A 20,852-nucleotide genomic window follows, 5' to 3' on the forward strand; every position below is an offset into this window, starting at 1 on the left:
GAATTAAAAAAAAAAAAATGTATGTCTCACAGTGATAAAAAGCAACATGGAACCACAGAAGCTAACTGTTTTAAACATGACTGATGTTATATACAGGTGCATCTCAATAAATTAGAATGTCGTGGAAAAGTTCATTTATTTCAGTAATTCAACTCACTCATAAATTGTCATGTTTGATGCTATGTTAAGAAAACATATTACCTATCCCTGTTGCCAGGAGCAACTGTTTTATAACTAATTTTGAAAAGTACATGCACGTAAAAGATTGTGGTTGTTTTTAAGAAGGGCAAAAGCAAAGAAGGGTAAGTGAGGGTTTAAAACAGTGAATGGAAAGGTGCCAGTAAAAAAACGTAAGGTTGGGCATCATTTGAATTTTAATGATTCCAATTCATGTCAATTCCTAATTTCGATTCGAATAAGGTAAAAATAATAAAAAAATAAAAATAAAAAATATTAGATATCATCTTATTGCAAAATATTTCATAGTTAACGGAATACTATGAATGAAAATCAACAGGCTAAAGAACACTTACACAAGGATGTGTGTGCAGCAGAGAAAACAGCCCGTGAGTCTTCTTGACTTGAATGGTTTAAAATCACATTGAAAGTGTAGTTTGTTATAATAACAAAGGTGGACTCCAGGCACATTTTCGGTAGAACAAAAAAAGAGCATTTTATTTAACATGTTAACCCATACCTAGGCTTGGGAATCCAAAATCTATTCCAATTCTGGAATAGGATGCTTAAGGTCAGGATTCGTCTACTTGTTATAAAATTTAAATTTCGATTCCTCTTATCGATTCCTTTGTGCGCATTTTAATGGCTTTAAACCATTCAAGCACAAGAAGACTCGTGCACTGTTTTCTGTACGGCTTTGTTTTTAAGAAGGGCAAAGGCAGAGAAGAGTAAGTGAAGGTTTAAAAGAAAAGAAAGTCTCTAAAACAGTGTGAATAGAAAGGTGCCAGTAAAAAATAATGTGGGGCATGGGTAAGGTTGGGCATTGTTTGAATTTTGCAATCATTTGTATTCTATAATATTTTTTTCTGTATTTTGCGAATGACAATTTTAGGATTGGTTTACACAAACACATAATAAGGCAGAATAGTTTCTATACTGTAATAAATGTTATGTCAATTAGCACGGCATTATTCATATACTATTACCTGGAAATGACCTGAAATGACCTTTTTTTTGTTTTGTTTTTTTAGCTACAGCAATAGTGGCATGCCTTTGTCCATATTAGGGATTTCCTGCACATCATAAGTTATTATATATTACTTCTACTAGGCCATTTTGGACTTTCTGCGCGAGATCACCCTCCGGGTTCGAGTAAGAATGAAACATGCACTGCATGAGAGTGTTTAGCGCTCCATAATGTTCACATCATCTCGTTTTGGATATTAATAAATCGTCCGGTCATACATAGACTATCTTGTTTCTTCGCCCATGTACACATCCAAAGCACGCACACAGAAAAACTGATTTCAAATGCATCTGATTGACAGATAAATCATGGGTGATCTATCGGCCAGATGCACGTAAAAATGCATGTGCTCTTATTGCAATGTTGTTGTTAATGTTGAGGTTATTTTAGCTTTGTACATTTAGTTTAACTGCACTGTTAAAGAAGGCGATTTTTATCATTCAACTGACCTGTGTGCATGTATTTTAGACACTTACATTGTTCTTGCTCCATCCATGCAATAATTCTATCAACCGAGTTTTTTATTTACTTACTGCTGTGTGCTCTGGTAATATCAACGGTATGACCCATTTCAGGAGCTGACAAAATTACAATTTAAAATCAAAGCATAGCTCACATTCACTAAAATACTGAAACGCTAATGATGCTGATTCAAAACGACAACGACGGTGATTGACAGTCGAAGCAAAGCGCCGTTTGAACGCCCCGCCCCCAAGTTGAACTGGAAGTTTTGATTGGTTTTGCACCCGAGTCAGACCTGTCTGTTATTTGCTGAAGCGCAGGGCTCCACCCCAGAAGTTTGAAAAGTGCCCGTCAAACACCGGTGTTGTGCCGAATTCTGCACCCCGGCCAGATTATGCACTCCCTCGTTGAAGTGGCTACCTGATTGCCTAATCCCAACCCCACCCCTAATCCTAACCCCTCCCCCACACCTACTCCTAAACCTACCAATACTAGGGGGTGCATAATCTGGCAGGGTGCAAATTTCGGCACTACACCGGCTCGCTCTGTTTCTCCATCGGCGCTCCTTTTTCTAACATTTTTATTTATTTATTTATTGTGTACTTTGTACTTTTGGTGAAAAATAAATGTAGCGAAGTTGAATACTTTAGTATTATTTTACTCAAGTAAAATACCACAAGTAGTACCACAAGTACAACAATTTAATTATACTCAAGAAAGTAGAAAAAATGTACTCAAGTAGCTACTGTAACGAAAGTATTTGTAATTAGTTACTTTCCACCTCTAGCTGAAATAAATAATTGTCATTAATCTCATGCTTTATGATCAGTTCAGAAAGCAGGATAAAACAGCAACATCACAAAATTCAGTTGTCAAGTTAAAGGGATAGTTCACACAAAAATGAAAATATTGTCATCATTTACTCACGCTCAAGTTATTCCAAACCTATATGAATGATCTTCTTCTGTATTTTTTTTTCCATACTATGGAATGTGAGTGAAGTAACTGCTAACTAGAAGAAGTAACTGTATGGTTACCCACATTCTTCAAAATATCTTCATTTGTGTTCAACAGAAGTAACTCATACAGGTTTGGAACAACATGAGGGTGAGGAAATGGTAACAGTATTTTCATTTTTGGCCAAACTATTCCTTTAATTACTGTTAAACATATTCATTTCTTAAGTAAGTTAACTTTGTTAAATATTTATTTTTCCCTCAAATTTTCCACACAGGCACCCAAGCAGCACCCCTGTGGACCCTGCATCACACTTGAGTTACACAGCTACACAAGTCATGAAAAGATTTATCTTATTTTTCATACTGTAGTCTGGTAAAATTCTCCTCTGCTGTGAGCTATTTTGATGAAACACCATCTAAACACAGAACCCTATGTCTGATGGTGTGTGAATTTTAACAAAACATGTCTCAAAATACTATGGTGGATTTAAGTGTAGTTTTCGCCACTTTTTTGCAAAAAAAAACATTTTTCACAAGCTGTGGAAAGTAGTGATAAGATCCCTCATTATTTTGTTTATTGTTTCTATTTCTGAAATTACTTAGATTATTTGCATTGTGTTTAATGTGGTTTGAATTGTTCACACAAATATGTATTTTCACATCTCACAATCAGAACTACTGATGCTATAGATCAGAGCAAAGACATGCCTCACACTAGGCCAGGAAATCTCATTGATGTGTTCACAGGGAGTACTAAAAAAAGTGCCCTCCAAAAAAATCGAATCAACAGCTTCCTAGCCAAATGGAAATGAATAGAGAAGGAGACTTATGGGACTTGTGATTGTTATGAGCATTTGTTTGAGTCTTGATCTTGTGTTCTCACTGATAAACTGCCATCTGCCACAAAGTCAGAGACAGAGGGAGAGCGAGTGAGAGCAAAAATCAGAGAGAGAGAGGGAGGTAGCTTATCCAGTCCCCAGGGGGACTTCTCAAACCCATTCTCACCTCCTGAGGAGCAGATGGGGGAGGAAAAGGGACAGTTTTGGATGAACTGGAACGCACTGATGTCTAGGAGGAGCTGTTGAAGACACTGCAGAGGATAATTGGGAACCACGAATGATATTCTGTGATATTTGATCTATTTAAGGAGAAGCTAATGAAAAAGAGAGAATGTGCTCTCTGTATATAAAAATATGTGGTGGGTGTGTGTGTTCTTTAATTGTCTGGTAGGTGAGAGTAAATAGGTCATGGAATTCTGTGTGCGCACATTTTATCGTCTGACCTATTTTTGTGGGTAATTTGTTCATTACTCATTTACAAATCAAAGCATTGAATCAAAACTACATCATCCTGCTTCTCGATTTCTTTCCACACTGATTAACAGGAAGAATAATTATTCCATCATTATAAGATGAAATGTGTACAATAACAATTCAGCCTAGCGTATGATTCCATAGTAAAGAGTTCCTTTCACTGGCACACTCTAGGTATAGTTCACCCCAAAATGAAAATCTTGTCATCTTGTACTCTCGTGACCACCTGCTTGCACAGGGAGCGTGCTGAGGACTATTTTCAGGCGCTGCGTAATATCATTGCACCTGCTGCACCCATGGTATGGCAGCAAAGTTCCTTGATTATTACACGATTATTAGTACACGATGTAACTACAGAAGAGTCAAGTTTTAAATAGGAAAAATATAGAAACTCTTTGGTCATTTTTGAGCGAGATGCTAACGGTCTAACGATTTTTTCAAAAATAGTGGAGTGTTCCTTTAAGTGATGTCAACGTAATTTAAAAATGTAATTTTCTTCAATTTCTTCATAACTAAGCCAATTTGCACCCAGTGTGAAACACGATTCTCCTCTGCTGTGAGCTATTTTGATGAAACACAATCTAAACAGAACCTAAACACAGAACCCTATGTCTGATGGTGTGTGAATTTTAATGAAACATGTCTCAAAATACTATGGTGGATTTAAGTGTAGTTTTCTCCACTTTTTTCCCAAAAATATTTTTTCACAAGCTGTGTAAGTAGTGATAAGATCACTCATTATTTCGAATATGTGAACTGTGTATTGGAGCATATTTTTGTTGACTACATGAAAATGCTGTCAGATCAAACTAAGATGATCTTGCTGGGAAAATAGCAAACCAGTCCACAGGGTGTCATCAAAAGGACAGGCATTAGTGTCAGTAAGGTTTTATTTTTTAAACACAAGAAAATGGATGTAATAATGGTGAATAAATGTCAAATGCTCTCTGATGGAAAGAGCAAATCCAGATATCGCACCCACTTTCAAATTTCACATCACACCACAATTGTTCAATTTACTGTCTTGTCTGAATATATAGAAATAATTAAAGTTAGTGATTTCTGAAATAAAATGATGCTTTAGAAATCCTTGCCTAGTGAAATCTATTATTGTACATATATCACATATATCAAAAGAAACAGGTTGAGTAGTTTGTGGTAAGATATGTACCTTCTATGATGCTCTTCCAGGTGACACAGATATGGTTGACTGTTGGTTAGCTCATGTCTTCTTCTGTCTTGAAAATACAGATACAGGACATGGAAGCAAAAGAGTCCAGATCCTGCTGGATGATCTCTAGTTTAGAGGAGGCTGTGAGGGCAAAGGTCAGCATAGATCAGTTATATTGATGTAAAGTGATGACTAAGGATATAAATCACAGCTAGAATACAATAGACTGTAGACAATGCTCTAAAGAGCATAACGTGTCATACTGTACTAGGCCCACGTGGAATCTGTGCCCACAGATTTCTGTAAAATGCAAAAGCTCCATTTAAGGAGAAGGCCATCAATTTTCAAGGGCTGGGTGATAAAATGATAACGATAATTATCATGCTCTAATTTTCCTTGATAAAACGATAACAAGAGTTCAATAAATGTTCGATACAATGTTTATGCGCCAAAAGTGGAACTAAACAGCGCTACTCATTTGAAGCGCGCCACACGGAGCATTTATCCGCTCGGCTCAAAGTTCAAATGGCAGCGCAGCGCGAGGTCCCTAGAGCAGATGCGTTAAAGGGTTAGTTCACCCAAAAATGAAAATTAGCCCACAAATTACTCACCCTCAAGTCATCCTAGGTGTATATGACTTTCTTCTTTCAGACGAATCCAGTCGGAGTTATATTAAAAATTGTCTTTGATCTTTCAAGCTGTTTAATGCCACTCAGCGGGTGTTGCATTGCTTCAGTCCAAAAGAAGTTAAATAAAAAGCGCCCATCCATAAAAAAAGTGTCTCACACAGCTCCGGGGGGTGAACAAAGGCCACCTGTAGCGAATCTGTGCATTTTTGTAAGAAAAATATCCATATTCAAAACGTAATAATCACTTTAATGTAGCTTGTGCCAACAGTCCTACACGGAAGCAGTTCCGGGAGGATGACGTATGAGGTCGGCTTTACGTATGCGCCGGTGAGTCTCGTGAAAACCAACGTTTGTTAACAGGAGCAAAGGAAGCAAAGTTTCCTTACTTTAGCAAAGGAAAACCAGTCTCCTCTTGGCTTATATCGAAATTCTCTGACATTCTTCTTTACAAATCCTCGTTTTGTACTTCTAATAAGTGACCGGTGTTTTGTTTTCATCGCTCCCCTGCGTTTCCGCGTGCATCACTTCTGAGCGGCACATGCGCAAAGCTGACCACATACGTCATTCGCTCGGAGCTGCTTCCTTGTAGGACTGTTGTCTGTCCTGACTAACACGTGACAACCCCTCAACTGGGGTAAAAACTGTTTGAGAGCCAGGAAGACTGCTAGCATCTCCAAACGATTTATGTGCCAGCCACGATGCACCTCTGTCCAGACTCCACAGACTGGACGTCCTTGATGGACCGCTCCCCAGCCCGTAAGGGACGCGTCCGTAGTGATCGTCTTGCGGCGACACAACGTCCTCAGCTGGACTCCTTCTTGAAGGAAGGAAAGTGGCCTGGAAGGGCCAAGTTTGCCCATCACTCCTTTAGATCGATGGTTACAAACCAATCTTTGGATTGGATCTGAGACAGAATGGACTTTACTGTTAGCATCTTGAACTTGCTCACTCTGAGCACAAGATTTAGACGATGCAAGTCCAAAATCGGATGTAAACCACCATCTTTTTTTGGGCACAACAAAATACCGGCTGTAGAAGCCTGACTCCATCTGAGTGGGGAGTATCTCCTCTATAGCCCCTTTCTCTAGGAGTGACACGATTTCCTGACCTAAAATCGAGGCGTCCCCAGGACGTACCGTCGTAGGGAGAACCCCGCTGAAGGGAGGTGGCCCTTTCCGAAACTGGATAGTGTACCCGTGTCGAATGGTGCGTAGTACCCACCGTGAAATATCGGGCAGGCGTCTCCACGCGGCCCAGTAGTCTGCCAGGGGTCTTGGGTGTTCTACGGTTGAAACGTCCACCTGATTTTCCCGTATCGGATCCCGAAGCACCTGAGTGGCGGGGAAAAAGACCACCATCTTTTTTTGGGCACAACAAAATACCGGCTGTAGAAGCCTGACTCCATCTGAGTGGGGGGTATCTCCTCTATAGCCCCTTTCTCTAGGAGTGACACGATCTCCTGACTTAAAATCGAGGCCTCCCCAGGATGTACCGTCGTAGGAAGAACCCCGCTGAAAGGAGGTGGCCCTTTCCGAAATTGGATGATGTAAACGTGTCGACAATCAGAATTATTTTTGTGATAAAAGTAAACAAAAAAAAGTATTCATAAATACTCATGAATGTGCTGTTTACATTAGTAAAAATATTTTTTGTGTAATATATCATGACAGATTTGCTAGGCAATGCAATGATAATGTATACAATCACTCAATCACTTGGCCATCACTTATCTATACATCCAGTGCTAAATAGTGGAGGCCTAGTTTCTAGGCAGTGTCACTCACAGCACTGGTAGAGCCTGTTGATTCTGATGATGTCATTCTGGCTCATCTCAGTAGATGTACCCAGCGCAGCATTATTGTTAGGAATGGGAATCATAGTGGGGAGGCCATTCTTGGAGAAAGCATATCTGACAGAGCAAGTGACAGATGCAATTACATGACAGTCTTACACACAGAGAAACCGCATCTCCTTATACAGGACGCATTCACCTCTCGTACTGCATCACAGAGCTGTAGTCATAGGGAGTTCCCTGGTTTAGGGTGTTGATTTTGTTGAAGTTGTACTTCATGTCTGATGGGCAAACAAAACATTTAGTCTAGTAGATGTGCACTAAAGTACTGGACTAATCGCTAAATGTATTCTTCAAAAATGGATTTGTTATTAACAGTGTACCATCAATGATGTTCTCCCAGATGACTTGGATGTGGTCTGTTCATGGTTGAAGCCAAGAGCGTGGAGAAGCTCATGCTGTACAATGTTGTGGTAAAGGCAGCCATTACGGTCTAGAGACACAGTCTGGCTGTAACCTTGACGACCAACATACGAGTAGCATCTGTAAGACAATAAAATCCATCTCTTGATCACATATGTATTTTCATTATCATTATTCTAAAATTTAAGTGTAATTCTCATTCTGATGCTTCTACCTGTCATTCTTATCTTGACAATAATGTGAAATGTTCATTCTGATTTCCACTATGATCTATTCTCTAGTTTGTTTCTGTTTCATACCCACTGTGAGACTCAATGCTGATATAGTCTCTCTCATTGCTGCGGGGGAAGAAGTGGATACAGGTGCTGTAGGAGAAAGAGTCCAGACCACGCTTGATGATCTCCACCTCACGGGAGGCTGAAAGGGCAAAGGTCAGAGGTTGCTATGGAAATATTTACTTTGTTTCACACTCACATGCTTTTGCACTGATTATACTTGAGCGTTAGGCTCTGCCCTAAAATCAGGAACAATAAAGAGTCTGTCTAATTCTTTATTCTCTTTGGGCTCTAAATGAAAACATAAATCATACTACTAGTGACTTACAATAGTGGTTGGCGATGACGTAAGGCACATAAATCTTGCCGTCACTGTATTTGGGCCAGAGGCAGCTGAAGGAGGTGCAGGGCTCAGCATTTCTCTCATTCACAGCAATGTCATCCATTAGCTTGGGCTCATCAGGTTCAGGAACTAACACATCAACAGTTCATTTGGGACCGTTTAGTAAAGAACAGGTGCAGCATATTGATGTGTATTGGTGAGTATGTGGTGAGAACGTACTGATGCCTCTGTTGCCTCTGATATAAATGCCTCTGATATAAATTTGTATGTCTTACCATCTCCTCAGCTCTAACAGAGAAGACGAGAAGCAGGGCCAACAGGCCAAAAGTCACCTTGGTCACAAACATGGTGTCCAAAGACCTGTTGAAAGAACCAAGGCACAGCTGTTTAATGCCTCAAATGAAGGTCAACTTAAGCTCTTTTACTAATATTTATCAACGTATCATAATATCCATCCATTTTCTATGGTCACTGGGCAAAGGCAGGAAAACAGATGTGGCCAGTCCATCACAGGGCTCAATTTGTCACCATAACAATGATATTCAACATAACTTTAATGAATTCCGTGTGTTGCTGTAATACTACAAATCTATAAGGAGGACACAATGTGAAAATCTAATAAAATGGGACACAATACATTTCTGATCTACATTAGAATCACATACTGTATAATCATTATAAACGAGTACCTTTCCTCAACTAATGCTCAAACAATGTTACAACTTGGTGAAATATACATTTCTTTGAACAGAGACAGGGAAACAAACCAGTTCTCTTACCTTAGATTTCCAAAGCCAGTGCAACACTACAGTCACACGTAGGGTTTATACCTATACCGTATCTATACGATCTTTACTGATATGGCCAGAAGTACAGTAGACATGCTGACATGTTGTTTGAAAGAGAACAGGTGTGAAATTCCCTCATTTGTTGCTTTATAAAGGAACATGTCACACACAAACCTGATGAAATACAAGCGAGAACGTTCTCACATTTAAACACATGTAAACACTTGGGCCATAATTATATAATATTAAGTTAGTATTTATTCATTTGCTATACAAATTATTTTGTAAATTCATACATATATTGGAAATTAATTTCAGTTATTGTTTTGTCTCTGGTTTTATATCTTTCATCTATATAATCTGTTATGAATGTTTTCTTTTCTTTTTTTCTTCTTAAATCTAATTTGCCATTATTTCAACAAATATTTATGTTGTGATTCTTTCTGATGCTTTTGCATGCAGGTTCTGTGGCAAAACTATAGGACTGAATGCAGTTGTAATCTCTTTCATCTCACCAAATGTATCCAGGAGCTGTATTTTGAAGAATCTAAACACTAGAATCTCCAGCTCACTGAAGTTTGGAAGGGCAAAATAAGTGTAAACAAATAAGTGTACGTCCTTCATGATGAACTGAGCAATTAACAAATACTGTACTGTACAAATACTTTATTTGTTTTTTAAACATCAGATGATAAAATGCCATGACTAATAGATTTTTGGCTGTTGCTAACATACATGTTTAGTTAAATGTGTAGTTATTGACTCAAAATGAATTTGGGAAAAATATAAAAGCAGAAACTCTCATATTTGTCACCCCACTTTGTAAGCGCTTTTCTTTCTAAATCTATATCCTAAATCCATATCTCTGGTCTCAGCCATAATATTTTTACAACTGCTTTTACAATCAGTACAACTGCTTTTAATATTTTTCAAAGCAGTTGTAATGGAGTGAATTACTCAATATTAATTTCTTGGTTATTGAACTGTTGTATTCAAAACACAATCACTCTTGAAATCATGCTGTTAGTATGGATATGAAAAGCAAGATATTTGGTGCAACAGCAGTTGTTTGAGGTTTCTTTGTTTTGACAGTGGGTGATTCCACAGATGGTAAGAAGGGTTGAGAATGTGAACAGTTTGCTCAAATTTTACACAATAATGCTACCCGCTTTCTGTGTTTACAGACATGATGTAAGCATGACATTTCTCAACAAATGTGACCCAAGAGCTCAAAAATGTAATTCAGTGTTTTAAAAGTATGGTAGGCCTACTGAACTTTTGGAAACTATTTGTTCCCACATCAATTCAGTAAAAGATAACTATAACTATAAATTCATATTTTATTTACATTGTTACATTTAAAATAGCAAATGCTATCAAAAATGTATTATTCACACTAGTTTATAATAAATAAATCTGTGTGAATAATCCATTTTCTCTGAAAAAAAGTCACACAGTCAGTTAGGCCAGTCTTTAAAAATCAACTGACAAAAGCTTTGATGTTCTCTTTGAAAATGTATTGGCGATTCAATTAAGCAGAGAAGTCAACACCATCTATGATACTTGAGTCAACTTTTGTTGTAGTTTAGGCTGCATGTCTGGGTGCTGTAGGCATGTTTTTTGTTCCTATGTATGAGAAAATATATATATAACATTTTACATATATAACATTTTAATGTGCTATGTGTTCAACAACCTTCCAACAAATGTAATGTGTATTTTGTAGTTCATTTGTAAGTATAGTATGAGTTCTGGAGGACAGAGATGAATGTGTGTGATGCTACACTCACATCACTGGTAGAGCCTGTTGATTCTGATGATGTCATTCTGGCTCATCTCAGTAGATGTACCCAGCGCAGCATTATTGTTAGGAATGGGAATCATAGTGGGGAGGCCATTCTTGGAGAAAGCATATCTGACAGAGCAAGTGACAGATGCAATTACATGACAGTCTTACACACAGAGAAACCGCATCTCCTTATACAGGACGCATTCACCTCTCGTACTGCATCACAGAGCTGTAGTCATAGGGAGTTCCCCCATTCACTGTGGGTGTCATGGAGGAGGAACATGACACTTCCCTATTAAAAATAAATGCGTTATAATAATTGTTAAACTAAAATTGCTTGTGTGTAATGGCTTAATAATAATAAATAAGTCATATCATAATTATATAAATCATATAAAATAATTCTGAGTAATTATCATTAAAGCCAGACAATTTTGTAAGTTTTTTTTTACAGCCATTATGGTCTAGAGACACAGTCTGGCTGTAACCTTGACGACCAACATACCAGTAGCATCTGTAAAACAGAGATCCATAAAATATGAATTTTTTACCCATCTCAGAATACTATCTTTATCTCTTCATCAACAAGTTACATTTGGGATGTAATTCTCATTCTGATGGAATTCTGCTTCTTCCTCTGATTCTTATTCTAAACATGTTTGTTTGTAGTCCCATGGTGCTGATGCAAACCTTAATTTTGACTTCTGTATTTTTTGCATTGTCTTGAAACAAATTCTGTGTTGGTTTGTGATGTTTTTCTGATTTTGGTTTTGGTTGTGTTATGTTCCCACTGCGAGACTCAATGCTGATATAGTCTCTCTCATTGCTGCGGGGGAAGAAGTGGATACAGGTCCTGTAGGAGAAAGAGTGCAGACCACGCTTGATGATCTCCACCTCACGGGAGGCTGAAAGGGCAAAGGTCAGAGGTTGCTATGGAAAGGTTCATCTTTTTATTAAGTCTCAGCAGGATGCAGAGGTACTTTCATGACTTCAGCAAGGATACAGAATTTGACATACTTTTTACCTTTTTATGTAAGACGTAAAAACATAAATCATACTACTAGTGACTTACAATAGTGGTTGGCGAGGACATAAGGCACATAAATCTTGCCGTCACTGTATTTGGGCCAGAGGCAGCCAAAGGAGGTCTTTTCTGTGTCAGACATGTCACTTTTCTCACATCTGATTGGTCCAATTTCAGTTTGCGAACTCTTACCCAGAACATAACCTGCCCCGGAGCAGGTTAGCTGTGGAGTGTAAGTTACTATGGCAATGAACACCGCTAAAAGCCAAGCCACTTTCATGGTACCAAAAACCCAGGATTGGTGCAAACTAAACTGAAACTTACCTGCCTAGCCAGCTAATCTGGCTTCATTGTACAGGCCCCAGAACTGGTAAACGGAAGCTCAAACGAACCTGCTTGATGCATGTGAGATCCAATCGGATTTTGTCAAGCGCATTACGCAAGCACACCTGAGCTTCCACAAAAGCTAATGAGGTTTGTTTTCACACATGACGAGGTAGGTTGAGCTTGTTTGAATTTAGATACATAAACAGGGATTTTAAGCATATCTTTGGAAAAATGACTTATGATGCATTTATAACAATACAATGTTGAAATGCTTGTGGAAAGTACAGTTAAATAGTAGCTTGTTACAAGTAATGTATCATGTTATGTATTTAAAAGTGAAATTAAAATGTACTTGAATTGTATTACAAAACAGCCTAGTATTCTTTTATAAGTACACACAAGTAAAGCCGAACAACATATTGATATTGAGTATGCTTATTACTAAGGCATAGTTGACAAAATTATATTTATAATTCATTATAAGTTGGTACAATGTAAGAATGCATTTGTTTATTTTATAGCTATAATGTATTTATGCGCAAGTGAATTAATATATTTTATAAAATATTGTTTTTCAAGATATTTTCCTTTTGAAAAGCAGGCTGAACATGTTCATTACAGAAATATTTAAAATATATTTCAGTATGTCTACATATGGTTTATATATATACTTTTGTCACAATCTCTACCCGGTCTCATGGCAAATACGTACCTGGGGGCACATTTTTGCAAGACGCGAAATACGTACCAATAAGTACATATCACTGCAGTTTCCAAAAAAAATGAACACTAGAGGCAGTAAAACTCCGAAACCTTTTAAATTATTTTCACACAGAGTATGATTTACAGAGTTTCGATTAATAAAGCGTAATTTTCGCACAATTACTTGAAGAGTATTATGTTGTGACTTCAAAACATTTTTAATATGCTGGGAGATTTGAAAACTGATGCTTTTGATTGTTAGCACCGCACATATCCAGCTTCATATCAATGGGTTTTCATAGACAGTAGGTTTGTTCGGTAGCTCACGGAGTACGGAGATGTACTTGAGAGGTGAGGAGCTCCAGTTCGAATCCTGTGTAACTACGGTTCGACAAAACAGTTCAAATCTGCACATAAGGAAGTTAAAATGGCACGGTTGCATCAAAAAATGTGTTTTTATATCAGTTTTGCATTTGTTAACACTATCGGGTAGGTTTAGGGTTGGGTTTGGTGTAGGGCATATTTCCAACACGACAGAGCATTAACTTTTAGCGACAGTCCCCGGATATTTGAATTCTGAATCGCCGCAATACGTACCTGAAGAAACGCAATAAAAACACAGCAATACGTACCTATATCAACGTAATAAAAACGTGCCAGGGTGGACGTATTGAACCCGTGTTTTAGCGCCACTCAGTGGACATTTCTCTTTGAAACTGCGGCGAAACGTGCAGTAAGGTACGTAAAAACGGTGTTGCAGAAATGTACACAGAGGTACGTATTTTTATGAGACTGGGTTGCACAATCTGCAGCATCATATTTAAACCCTGTTCCCTCAGTCATTCATTGCTTAGTCTTGTATTGTGTCACACTGCAGTTCAGTGCTTTCCTGTCCTGGTTCCCTGTGTCGTGGTTTTGATCTTTGCCTGGTGTCCTGGTTATTCCTGTTTGTTTTCTGCTCTTTTTGGAATTGCTTGGACTGACCTTCTAGTATACTTCTTAAAAATATATTAATATGCAATTCAATACATTTTTAATGTACTTCAAGTAAGCATGTTAGGAGTACAATTGTACTATAAATATGCTATCTGAATTTCAAGTAGGCTACATTTTTAATACATTTAAGAGTACTTTGTTTTCACCTGGGGTGTTCAAACTTTTTTTATCAACTAATTTCAATTAATTTTTGAATTGTAGTTGTTAGTTCACAATACATGACATTTGTTTATTCATTTTTAATTTGTTACATTTAGGATAGTTGAATGAAAATGACACAAAGGGGAATTTTTATTTACAGTTTTTCTCAGTCGCTTTGGCGCATTTCTCAAATCATCCTTAATATTTGCAAAAAAGTATGTGCATTTCTCAAAACAATTCTTACAAACAGCACCACACAATGGATTACCTACAAAAGCCTGGAACTTACTCAAAATCTTTAGTTCATCTCTCAAAAGTAAGTATTTATGTCAATGAACATATCAGTGCCATCAGAATGAAAAGTCCTTGTGTCATTGTTCACAAACAAGATAGTCAAAATGCTTAGTCATGTTGTCAATATAACAGTGCACTTTGTTAGTATTACCTGATGTAAACTATGGCAACATTTTGGATGACAGTTACAGTATTGAAATCCACTTCTTATGTATGCCATATATCCAGTTCAAAAGTAAAAATGTACACATTACTGTATGTGGGATATTGATTGAAAGAGACTGGATAGGATTCACAGTTACACTTTTACTAGTGGTCTGACAAAAAAAACACAGACACACACACACACACACACACACACACACACACACACACACACAACGTCATTGTGATATAGAAAAGAAAAAGTAGTATGGGCACAAAGGCAAGGTAAGGCAAGTTTATTTATATAGCACATTTCATACACAATGGTAATGGGTTCCCGCTTGTTCTGTAAACATTTGTGAATGTTGTGAATGAAGCTTTAAGGCGAAAATACAAAATTAGAAAGGCAAATACAGAAAACACCCCTTAGGCAGAACTTTGCTTTTGCATACAGCACTGTATGAGGAATGGCTACACCTCCTGACGTGCCAGTCTGTCGGGCCACAGATTCTCATCTACATCACAACGAATATCTTCCCTTGCAAAGCAACATGGAAAAAATCTTTTGGAATGTCTTATCCAGCCTCTGCAGGCGTCTACTGTGATGTCCTCACAGGCTACATCCATGGCAGCCAGCAGGGTCATCTGAGTATGTGGCGATCATAGACCTTCCACCTCCATGTTGAGTAGAACTCCTCAGTTTGGTTAAGGAATGGGGAATAAGGTGGGAGGAATTCCATCAGCATCCTATAGTGGGTCGCAAACCATTGCCTAATGGCGTGTGAGTGATGGAATCTCACATTATCCCAAATTACCACGTACTTTGGTAAATCATCTCGGAATGGACCCCTCTCATCATCAGGGATGAGAGTCCTGTAGAGGGTTTCTAAGAAGGTGAGGAGATGCTGTCTGTTGTATAGCCCTATACGGGGAATGTGAGTTAGCACGCCGTTCTCTGAAATGGCAACACACATACTGATATTTCCTCCCTGTTGGCCTGGCAACTCAACAGTAGCTCTGTGGCCGATGACATTTCGACCATGCCTTCTGCTTTTGGTCAGGTTGAAGCCAGCCTCGTCCACATATATGAAGTTGTGAGCTGGTTCACTTGACTCCAATTCCATTATACGCTGTATCCCAAAACACACAAAAATTGTTTCATGAATTACATCCATTTTCATTTTGAACAACGTACAGTTACCTCAAATTTATACATATTGCATGTATTTTATTTTCTTCTACAGCCATAGGAAATGTGTACAGGTCACTATGAAATGTTGCTGTATGTACATAGATATTTTACCTGTACACATGGGAAATGCAGAAATGCGAAATACATGATTTTGCACATAAAACAGAAAAAAGTGCAAACACACAAATATATTTAAAAAATAAATAAATGTGTGTGTTTGTGTGTTGCAGTTTGTATCTGTATAAAATATATTTGCTGTATGCTGCAAAATACAAATGAACACTGTATTATGAATCATTACAGCAAGTATACAGTATAACAATACATTGCACATTGGTTGACATGCCTGTTCTCTCTACGAAATGTTTGAATTATTGAGGATACGGTCAATCTCCCAATATTTGGTTGCACCCTTTGCCTCGCCTCAGCCATTGTAAGGCCATGATTGACAACATGGTCCACAATAGTGGCCCTTATTTCATCTGATATGTGCCGCTGTCCTTGCCCTCTTCTGCCTCTTCCTCTGTTTTGCCTCTGTACCCTTCCACCATGCATCCTTACTCCTCTTCTTCCTCTCGGCTGTTGACCCTGATCGTTTCCTGGATGTTCATCCATTGTTGGAATTTGTAACTCTTGTGTTGTCCTCTGTCTATATATGCTTTCCAGTTGAAGGTTCATGAGATGCACCTTTGAGCTATTTCTGAGAACTGGTTTGTTATTGGTTGATCTAAATTCTCTTCATTAGTGAAAGTCAAGATTCGCCTGCACATTTCATGGCAAATTTACAAAAAGACTAATAGAAATGTGTAAAAAAAATATGCTTGACAGTTTATGACAACTAGATCAACCATTTTGCATTTAATTGCTTATACGATTAACTAATGACTAGATGTTTTGAGGGGTAAGACTATTGCACAGAGAACTATATACAGTGAACTAAATAATGCATTTTGAGCAACATGACATTAGCAACTGATAAAGTAGGAAACCGCAGACAAATGTACATAATGAATTGCATGAATGCACCAAAGCAATCGGGAAATAGAGAACCCTCAACATAGCAACAGCATGCCTGTTTTTGAGTGACAGTAATAATAATTACAATACTCCAATGCCTAATAATAAAAAATGATTCAGTCTACAGGTTAATGATTAGGCTCTGTAAATAATGTATTTCATTTGTCAGAAGAAAATCAATTGAACATTTGATAGATAGATAGATAGATAGATAGATAGATAGATAGATAGATAGATAGATATCCTAAAACAGTAAACAATTGATTCCTCTGGAAAGTATGAACTGATACAATGTATCTCTTGTAAGTTGCTTTGGAAAAAGTTGCTTACAAGAAAAAAGGAAAGGAACATTCATGTTTTCATAACCTTGGCCAAAATCAAAAAATAAATTAAGTCTAAAATTAAATAAAATTAAATAATCTTTGAGAGCAAGGGCCCCCTGGTGTTTAGGGGGCCCTAAGCAACATGCGTACTTTGTTACTCTTCTGGTTGAAACTGAAAAACTTGTAACCTATGTAGCCTATAACTCTGTCGTGCAAAGGCAAAAGGCCATAACTTCGTTTTTGGTCGAAAATGAGTTACTGATTTGAGGCATTCAAGACCGTTTGGATCATGTGGATAAGTAGCCTATATTGAGTCAAATTCGTTGTTGTTGTTTTTTCTTCGAGAAAATAATGGGTTGTCTTAGCAACAGTAACTTCGAAAAGCCAAGGAGAAACCCAAGGCAGAACAACATATACCAGTTACCGGTCTTTGACTTTGTTTTGGAGCGCTCAAATTGAGTTACGGTAAGCTACTCTGCCTTTGTTTAGCAGTGCGTCAATATGAAGTTACTGTGCCGGCCTGGAGTTATAGCCTATGGTATTCTGCCTTGTTTTACTGTCCATTAAAGTCTGCCGCGTTTGTACACACGGTGTAACCTGTGTAATTTCATACATCTGTCATTGAAGCACTTCATTAGACAAACGAATTAGACAGATCGCTATCTAACTGCACCATATAACAAACAAGCAAAGACTAGATAACTTGGCAACAATAAGTAATCGTAAAAAATCTTTAAAGTTTTCCGTTTTATTTTTATTTTTTTATAATGCAGATTATTTACTCAGTGCCAGCCTGTCAGTCTGGGGCTACCCACTTCTAGCCCTAAAAGGGGTGACGTATCCTGGGGGATACAAACATTTGAGAAGCTGTGGGGAGAAGCAGTGAAAGCGTAGGTCTCATTTCTTGGTTTCATCTTGAAAGGGTGTTTGTTGTGAATATTTAGATGAGGTGACTTTTGTTTCTCCATTCTTTGCTTAGCTCACTGGCAGCATTTAAACCTGCATGGTTTAAATAGTGGGAAATCTACTCACCCTCCGATAAAAGTTGATGTAGTTCACATATTTACACACGTTGGAGGGGACTTACCTGTTTAAAAAGCTGTTGTTCAGCATTAACTTATTAGGATTACACTGAAATTTTATAAATTAAATGCTTATATTTTTTGTAATCTGTCTCTAAATGTTTGTATCTCAGGGGATACGTCGCCCTTTTAGGGGTATAAATCAAGATATAAAACATACATATAGACTGTGTGACTTTGTGGCTTGTGTTTTAGAACATCAAATCTTTTTGTAATCTTGACAAAGCACATATCGTTTGAAAGGTTTGACAGTCAAGATTCCATATTTGGTGACTGTTTTGTAATAGATGTGATATTGTGACAGAAAATGATTGATTTGTGACAGAAAACTGCATTAGAAAAACTCAATAGTTTGGGTGTAACCCAGTGGTTCTTTTTAGTATAGTGCCCAAAGAAAATCTCACAGGAACCACAATATTTGTGATATCAACTTCAAATTTGGAACATAAATCGGTTAGACATATGGCTTTGATTTTATAGCAATTTTAGAATGCAACATATTTTATAAAATATTTATTTTATATAAAATAAAAACAATTACTATACTACATTATCTTTACTGTAAACTTAAACTTTTATAACTTTTTTATACTTTCTTGAAATTCTTGAAATGCTTTCACTTCAGCAATAATCTGTTATGTGTCTTCTTTAAAAAGAGACCAACATTAGGTCTGTACTCCAAAACATTCAGGAATTACAACCATGCTGCAACAAGCATTGATAAACAAGTGTTCTGTTTCCAGTGAATTTATACCCCCAAAGGAGCAACGTATCCTAGGGGATACAAACATTTAAATCAAATATAAGAGTCAAGTTTTGGAAAAAAATCATGAAATTGTATTATTTGAGTCCCAATAAGATGGAAAATAGCATTAAATTAATTTTCTGATGTCTCTTTATGGGTTTGTCCTTTTTAGGGCTAGTTGCACGCGTGTGGACTCGAATGCTGTGAATGACAGCGTAGCATGCAGTATGATCACACATAAAATCAGTAACAGTCCGCAATTAAATCCATATCCAACCTTTTCTTGTAACCCAATAAAATCCATGGCAATGAACGTCATCGGAGATTTTTAATCCACAAGCATTATTGCTACTTACTGGCGTTCACATCAAGTCGTCCTTTTACTAAAATGTTTACTAACTAAACTGCAGCGGCTGTACGGTGGTGGTGATCTGTCTTCCTTCCCTGAGTTCAAATTCCCTGAGCCTAAATTTGATGAAGTGTCCTCCAAGTAAACTTCTGATCCACTCCTGTGCCTCAGTGCAATTTTGTGAAAGAAGTCTACTAAGTGACTTTAATCTGTAAAAGTGAACATTTTGTGAGTTTTAGTAAACATTAGTAAACATTGCCAAAACATTGGTTGCAAAACGGTATCCACTCACATCATGTTTAACCGTTAGTAAACATTGCCAATACATTGGTTGCAAAATGGTATCCACTCACATCATGTTTAACCGTTAGTAAACATTGCCAATACATTGGTTGCAAAACGGTACCCAGTCACATGTTTCACTTTTTTTCTGGTTGTCAAGGTCAGAAAAACAATTAATAGTCACATTATATGTTATAGTCTATGAGATAGCCCATGATCACTAGATTTTATACAGGTGTAACTATAATGATTTTGTAAATGGTGATCAGCCACCAAGTATTGATAATGTGGAAGTTTCTGCATTTTGCCTTGGCGTGACATCTCACTTTTTTTTGAGGCAGAGTACAGTAACCTCAAAATAGGGTTGAAAATCAAGTTTGAGCTCAATATTTTTTTTTGTACATAAATTTCATTACTAAAACATCTAATTGCTAGATTTCCAGTGCCCTATATATTTAATTTGGCTGGACAAATTAAAAAGTAATTTTTCTCAGTTCCACACTCCAGCGAGTTAAGGTATTTTGCCTTTATAGGGCAGAACTTTACATTTCATTTCTCAACATTTTGTCATTTCCTATACCTACATCTGTCTTCCTCAAAAATCACGTTTCTTTCATATGTGTGTGCTAAGCAATGCTTACACCCCATCAAATATTTGTAATGTCAAGAGGAAGGGCCATCTGATGGTAAATTATTTTACTGTATGTGACATTTAGGAAGAAGTAAATCTCATTTTGTGCACTGTGTGATACACAAATATGGAAATGCCTTTTTATTAAAAGCCTTTCAAAAACTACACAAAATATGCAATATTTGTGTCTAACATCTCTGTAAAAGCCAAAAATTTTGATTCAGACAACTTTGAGTGGTTCATTGAGTGGTTTTATTTATTCATGTTATAATCTGTGTTTCTCGGAAATAATGTAAATTAGTGTGACCAGTGAATGAATGAGAATATAGATCATAGAAGGCTGTGTGAATTTACCAGATAATAATGAGATAATCATTGCTGAAAGTTTCATTTATGTAGGTTTTTTATGTCATATAAAGATGCTGCTGCTATTTTTTTGGAGAATGTGGTATTGC

The 20,852-nt window shown here is 37.3% G+C and overlaps 1 protein-coding gene and 1 pseudogene across 1 annotated transcript; both read right to left on the minus strand.

Moving 5' to 3' along the window:
• Positions 1-7,514: 7,514 nt before the first annotated feature.
• LOC107657085 (low choriolytic enzyme-like) lies at positions 7,515-8,918 on the minus strand (annotated as a pseudogene).
• A 2,010-nt stretch (positions 8,919-10,928) lies between these two features.
• On the minus strand, positions 10,929-12,314 carry LOC107657086 (low choriolytic enzyme-like). The gene is made up of 7 exons (XM_016445093.1): positions 12,221-12,314; positions 11,940-12,053; positions 11,700-11,703; positions 11,542-11,662; positions 11,357-11,457; positions 11,150-11,274; positions 10,929-10,985 (listed from the first exon to the last, which is right to left on the minus strand). The coding sequence occupies exons 1-6, from the start codon at positions 12,312-12,314 to the stop codon at positions 11,151-11,153; spliced, it is 558 nt and encodes a 185-aa protein (XP_016300579.1). The 3' UTR covers positions 10,929-10,985; position 11,150.
• Positions 12,315-20,852: the final 8,538 nt, after the last annotated feature.

This window comes from Sinocyclocheilus anshuiensis, unplaced genomic scaffold (genome assembly GCF_001515605.1).
Source record: "Sinocyclocheilus anshuiensis isolate Anshui unplaced genomic scaffold, SAMN03320099.WGS_v1.1 scaffold944, whole genome shotgun sequence".
NCBI lineage: Eukaryota > Metazoa > Chordata > Actinopteri > Cypriniformes > Cyprinidae > Sinocyclocheilus > Sinocyclocheilus anshuiensis.

Bases quoted from the DNA above. Each gene is read 5' to 3' on its own strand.
- LOC107657086 (XM_016445093.1), bottom strand. From the start codon at position 12,314: ATGTCTGACACAGAAAAGACCTCCTTTGGCTGCCTCTGGCCCAAATAC. The intron at 12,054-12,220 runs GTAAGTCACTAG...TTGCCCTTTCAG, and splicing joins TGTCCTCGCCAACCACTATT to CCTCCCGTGAGGTGGAGATC. The intron at 11,275-11,356 runs GTGAATGCGTCC...TTGCTCTGTCAG, and splicing joins TCTGTGATGCAGTACGAGAG to ATATGCTTTCTCCAAGAATG.